The sequence below is a fragment of the Lolium perenne genome, chromosome 2 (genome assembly GCF_019359855.2).
Source record: "Lolium perenne isolate Kyuss_39 chromosome 2, Kyuss_2.0, whole genome shotgun sequence".
NCBI classification, from domain to species: Eukaryota; Viridiplantae; Streptophyta; class Magnoliopsida; order Poales; family Poaceae; genus Lolium; species Lolium perenne.
Window position 1 is genome coordinate 63,949,258 of NC_067245.2, and position 6,000 is coordinate 63,955,257.

At 43.0% G+C, this 6,000-nt stretch overlaps 1 protein-coding gene across 1 annotated transcript; it reads left to right on the forward strand.

Moving 5' to 3' along the window:
- The first annotated feature begins 214 nt into the window (after positions 1 to 214).
- On the forward strand, positions 215 to 5,740 carry LOC127332796 (probable protein S-acyltransferase 22). The gene is made up of 9 exons (XM_051359138.2): positions 215 to 467; positions 559 to 672; positions 2,343 to 2,723; positions 2,807 to 2,875; positions 2,988 to 3,059; positions 3,249 to 3,377; positions 3,480 to 3,560; positions 4,108 to 4,293; positions 4,665 to 5,740. The coding sequence occupies exons 1-9, from the start codon at positions 426 to 428 to the stop codon at positions 5,472 to 5,474; spliced, it is 1,884 nt and encodes a 627-aa protein (XP_051215098.1). The 5' UTR covers positions 215 to 425; the 3' UTR covers positions 5,475 to 5,740.
- The last annotated feature ends 260 nt before the right edge of the window (positions 5,741 to 6,000 follow it).

The window sequence follows — 6,000 nt, forward strand, 5'->3', positions numbered from 1 at the left end:
GGTCCAAGCATACACACTCTCCCTGGCCCTGCCACTGCCACAGTCCTCGCCATGGAGCGACGAGCTACCTAGCTGCTAGCTTCACGTGAGCGACCAAAGAAAACCAGACCAGCCACCCTTCTCTTCCCTCGCTCGCTGCTTGATTTGCTTCGCTCTCCCTCTCCGCCCCCGCGGTAAATCTGAGCAGCGCCGCATTTATTGCCCCTCCTCTCCTCTGGTCTCCCTCCCAATTCCCAAACCCCTCCTGCCCCCGTCCCCTTCTCCCACAGATCAAATCCATGAGCCGGCCGGCCGCGCCAGTTCTTGATTCCTGGAGAGGCCGGTCCTTTTCCCCTCTCGCGCTCATCGGCGGCGCCCTTTGACGCAACAAGGAGGGTTTCCGTCTGCGTTTCTTCCGTCTTCTTTCCCCGCGGTTCTGAACGGCGATGAGGCGCCATGGGTGGCAGCTCCCGTACCACCCTCTCCAGGTCTCTTCTCGCCTCTTCCTCGCGGTGAAATTTCGTGCCTTTGCTTCGTCTGTCCCGCGGTGAAGGGCTGATGGACGCTTGCTTGCTGCAGGTGGTCGCCGTGTCCGTGTTCTTGGCGCTGGCGTTCGCGTTCTACGTCTTCTTCGCGCCCTTCGTCGGGAGGAAGGTGTTCCAGGATGCCGCCGTGGGGCTCTACACACCCCTGGTAATTAGCTTCTGAATTGGCTGCCCCCCTCTCCTCGCTGTCATGGTGAATCAGTGACATTCTGACAGAGTGAGTGAGTGACTGCCCTGTGGTTTGGCACGTTTTGGATCCCAATCTTGGGGCTGCATGATGGGCCCCCATTAAGTGGTGGTTGCTGGAACTTGGGGAAGTGCCAAATTAAGTAGGTCTCAGATTGAAATGATCTACTTAGCACTCTGCGTATGCGGTTGGGTTTCTATGATTTTTTTGTTTGTTGTCTGTTGGAGTGTGATAGTGATAGAAACTAGTGCTTAAACTTTGGGGGTAGTCCTCTGGCCAATTCTGGCAATGTCATGTGACCCTCACACATGCCTAACTCTGCAAGTCATTGTGTAGTTTGTTCAGCAGCTTTGCTCCCACATTCATAGTTGGTGACCTATGCTTTGTTCTCAAGGTTAAGAACAGTATATGCAGGCTATTTTCTGTATGTGATGGCAATGTGGATAATTCATATGATTAAGGGCAAGCATGGACTATACAGTGCAAACTCTTAGTGCTTCTTTTATTTTACAAATGTGTTTAAGGTCCTAAAAACCTTTGTAATTCAGTTTACTGCTTTTAATCAATGAATATAGCAGTTCTCCTTCTGTATTAAAAAATACTTAGGGCTTCTTCAGACAATCCATTTCAAAAGTAGCGTCTTTTTTTGTGGGGAATAACAGTGCCTTTGGGTAATATGGAGATCTTGCAGTGTTTGGTTCGTGAGATCTTGTAACTCTGTTAGATGGAGAGTGATGTGACATAAGTTGTATGTACTTCACTAACATTAATTGTTTCTTACGGTCCTATCCTTCTGATACCATGGTATCGTTTTTGGTGCTTTCTGGTTATAATCATGCCAACTTGAGAAAGGAGTTTCCTTTGAATCGGGCAAATGTTATTTCTTGCAAATAGATTATCCCTGCGTTAGTCTTGACTTCTTTGTAGTTCATAGACTGATAGCGACATGATAGTCCTACCTAACATCTCTGGAAACTTTCTTTACTTGTAAGAAAACTGTTGTATTTATGCTGTAATGAGCAGCAATATTCTTGATAAGGGTGCCCATTTGGTCTTGTGAAATGTACTACAAAGTGGCATGCACCACATGGAAGCACACCTTTTGTCTCTTCATGATTAACCCTTGTTTAGTTTTTTCTTCTGAACGAACAGTAAACATGTTTTGCTAGTGATCAGGCAGTCATGGCTTGCTTACATTTTTGGATGGAGTCAGATTTTTTCTTCAAAAAATCTCATGCTTGAGTTCACAAAACTGGAATTTGTCGTGATGCTGGAAGGCACCAGAGCATGATTTCATTGTAGATATAAGTTTCTTTGGCACACTTAATCCTAACTGCCCCTTAAAAAAAACTTAATCCTAACTGCACCTTTCTCCCTTTTTTGCCTGACTGCAACTTGCCTTATTATTTTCCCAACAGCACTTTTTTTTACCACAGGTAAATACATATCTAAAATAAAGTAATTTACTCTGAATATATGGTGACCATTCTATTTTATCAAGCTGTGGCCTTTAGTAGGAAAAGACTATATTTTGTAAAACCCCATTATGATTTTACTTACAGCTGCTATGGTTGAAAGTTGCTGTTTAACTTTATACATTTATGATAAAAGTCTGTAATCTGTTTTTTTAGGTTTTGTGTGTATTCTTTCTGTACATCTGGTGTGCTGCGGCAGACCCAGCAGACCCAGGGGTCTTCAAATCAAAGAAGTACCTAAGATTGTATGCAAGCTGCAAGCATAGGCATCTGAAGGAGTCCAGGCAAGGTGTTTCAGATGTTGTGTTACAACTAGATGAAACTGGAGAAAAGAAAGAACGTGAGGTTGCTGAGGCTAGTGAAAAATTAATGACTCAACAGAAGAGCTCATCTTGCTGGGGTGCAACTTTCTCTGCGCTTCTCCTTATATTCTACCCTCTCTCTTTTGTTTTCTCCTGCTGCCAATCGCGTGAGTGGTCCTCTGAGCAGCAAGACAGTGAGGAAGGGATGTTTTTCTGCAGCCTCTGTGAAGTTGAGGTATGTTTTTTTTTTCCATATGTTGGTTTGATGTGTGATTTCTTATGCAAGTAAGTATTTAACGAGCTGCTATTTTTTGTTAGGTGTTGAAGTACAGTAAGCATTGTCGAGTTTGTGACAAATGTGTTGATGGGTTTGATCATCACTGCAGAGTAACATACTCCTTAATAAATTTCTGTCTTCTTTATATGAGTATGAATAATTCTCTTCTAATCTCTATTAGCCTATACACAGTGACTCACTTGATTTCCTCAATCTCAACAGTGGCTCAACAATTGTATTGGAAAAAGAAACTATAGGAGGTTTTTTCTTCTAATGACAACCGCCCTTTTCTTGGTAAACTCATGTTCTCAAGTTCTGATATTAGTGTAGTTGTGTTAGCATGTAGCCAACATCAACTGCATTCTAGAAACAGTCTTATGCATTTGAATTTGGTCATCATTATGCAGAGAGCATTTTATTCTTGGTCCTTTTCATCCTAGTTGACCATTGACAGGTCTTCATGATTTGTGCACTTTGGGCCAGCTTATCTTACAATCGGCAACTGGAGTATTGGTGCTAGTTCTCTGCTTTGTAGAGCGAAAGGAATTTTCTACGCAAATTGTGTCAAAGCTAGGAAGCAGCTTCTCTATAGTGCCTTTCATCATTGTGGTGGTATGTTCAGTCGTCCTAGATCCTTCTAGTAGTGGCTACTTCAAGTATTTTATTCAATATTTCTTGAAATATTACTAAAATTGTTGATCTTCGTACATGCAGGCATCCTGTACCATCCTAGCTATGGTTGCTTTACTGCCAATTGCTCAACTTCTCTTTTTCCACATCATTCTCATCCAGAAGGCAAGTCCTGGCACCATTCGATTTTAAGTAACCGTTGTTATACAAGCAATTCCGTATTATCCCTGTGCTATTGGCGACTTAGCTTATCTGAAATTCTCAGAGTACCGCATTGATATATTTAGTGGAAAATGTAGCTTGTGACACTTTACCTGGCATGCAGTGTTAAAATTGATAGCATACATTTACACACTGAGCAAACAACTGTTATATCACTGGTACATTTTTTCCCTCATAATTTCCCTGATAAACTGCAAAGGGTGCAGTGAAACACTAAAAAACGAAATGCACTAGTTGTTATTCTGAATTAGAAAATGTATAGATACATCAATGATGATTTCCATTGTTGCCTTTCAAGGTGTCCATTTTTTCCCTTATAATATCCCTGATAAACTGCAAAGGGCACAGTGAAAAACTAAAGAACAAAATGCACTACTTGTTTTCAATCTGAATTGGAAAATATAGAGATATCATGGATGATTTCCGTTGTTACCTTTCAAGGTGGTCTCAAATTGAAGAACCTAAGCACAATTTTGTGAACTTCATGCAGGGCATCAGTACATATGACTACATCATTGCCCTTAGAGAGCAAGAACAAGAAGAGATCAGTGGGCAGCAGAGTCCGCAGATGTCTCATGTAAGCTCCTATACTGGCGGGCTCAGCAGTACTAGTTCCTTTGGTGCACTGCGTCGTGGTTCATGGTGCACTCCTCCAAGACTGTTTCTTGAGGATCAGGTGAGAAATTTATATCGTCAAACTTAATGAACAACAATGAGACAGATAAATTAGCGTTAGAACTGGCGTTGTTGCTGGCAAAGTGAAGGTGGTTTGCTTCTACTCATACTCATGTGAACTGAAGTTATCAAATTAAGCTGTTTGATTCTTATTTAAATAGTCAATGCGGTTCTCGATATGCCTTGGACCTCTTGAACTTTCCTGGATCATTATAATATTGCATTTGTAACTAAGAACTTACTCCTATGCACTTGTGTGCCAACATGAGTTTTGCTCACATGGCTGCACAAGATAGGCGTGTCACCTTTTTTGCATTCAGTGTTTTCCCGTCAGTTCACAAATAATTTAAAGTTACTCAAACTTCTTCACAGTTTGATGTTATTCCATCGGAGGCTGGCTCTTCTCATAATTCTGCTACCAAGAGAAAAGAAGATGAAGTAAGGAGGAAGAAAACCTCAGGGGCTGTGAAAATTAGTCCATGGGCATTGGCTCGTCTTAATGCAGAAGAAGTTTCTCGAGTTGCTGCTGAGGCTCGGAAGAAGTCCAAAGTTTTAGTGCCTATCAGAAAAGATGATTATTCGCTCGGGCATGAAACAGATAGTAGCTATGGAGGCATGGGCAGTAGGATTGATCTAGGGCCTGATGACACGAGGAGAACAAACAGGAGAGGAAGGCCCCATGGTGATCTCTCTCTTAAACCTGTTGCAAAAATATCAACAGATGTTATTGATAGTAATGGCAGTGACATGGGCCCTGAAGCATTGTCCAGTTTAGCACCACTGCAACTTGAGGCGCGGAGTGCCTTTCATCCAAGTAGAGCTGCTTCTTCTGCTAACATTGATGGGTCATCTCCAGATAGCAGTTTGGACTCGCCTGATCTGCACCTGTACCGATTCTCAGCTGTCTCCTCATCTGCAACTGAAGACTTGCAGTTGGCAGCTCCCACTGCCCCAGGGAGCACTCCATATCAAGGGATCCTGCTGTCTAGATCAACCAGCGATGGCTACGAAGCATCAGGTGGTGAAGACAGTGACCGTATTCCGTCGAGGATAGTGCATCGCTCCTCAAACTGGGCAAGCATCATACTCAGCACTGATCAGAATACGTCCTCATCTGGCATCCTTGTGCCGAAGAACAGATCCTTGACTTCAGATCAAGTCCATGCGCAGCACAGAAATTGAGAATGTAAATGACCCTTATGACTTATGAGAGATTCCAGTGTCCTACCTCGTTTGTCATCACCTTCTGTTCCATAGTTAAAATCTTTTCTCACCGATGTGTCAGCTGTTATTTTCAGAGTTGGTAGGTAGGGAAGGCGAGTTGTTTCATCCGCAAAGGCTTAAGTGCTTGTAGTTTTGCTGTTAGATGACAAATGTACACTTGATTAGTGCCTCATTTCCTTGGTTGCCAACTGTGCCCGAGGTTTTATAAGGTTAACTATTCATGAGGTGGACTTGTTAGCGTCATACCGTGTGACGAACAAAGTCATGATATGCAACTAGTTGTCTAAAGAAATGTTATGGCATGTGCAAATCCATTCATCTGAATCACGTTTGGCAACCCATTGATAAGTATCTGACAAAGTCCTAACTACTAAGGATGGCAATTTTACCCACGGGTACCGTGCCCGCATGGGCAAGGTATGGGTACACTTTTATGCCCATGGGTAGTACCCATACCCTGCCCGTTAAGTCATGGGTAGGGTAC

What these genes read in the sequence shown, in the direction of transcription:
- LOC127332796 (XM_051359138.2), top strand. Translation starts at nt 426, where the DNA reads ATGAGGCGCCATGGGTGGCAGCTCCCGTACCACCCTCTCCAG. An exon ending in TGACAACCGCCCTTTTCTTG is followed by an intron (nt 3,060 to 3,248) that starts GTAAACTCATGT and finishes ACTTTGGGCCAG; the next exon opens with CTTATCTTACAATCGGCAAC. An exon ending in GACTGTTTCTTGAGGATCAG is followed by an intron (nt 4,294 to 4,664) that starts GTGAGAAATTTA and finishes ACTTCTTCACAG; the next exon opens with TTTGATGTTATTCCATCGGA.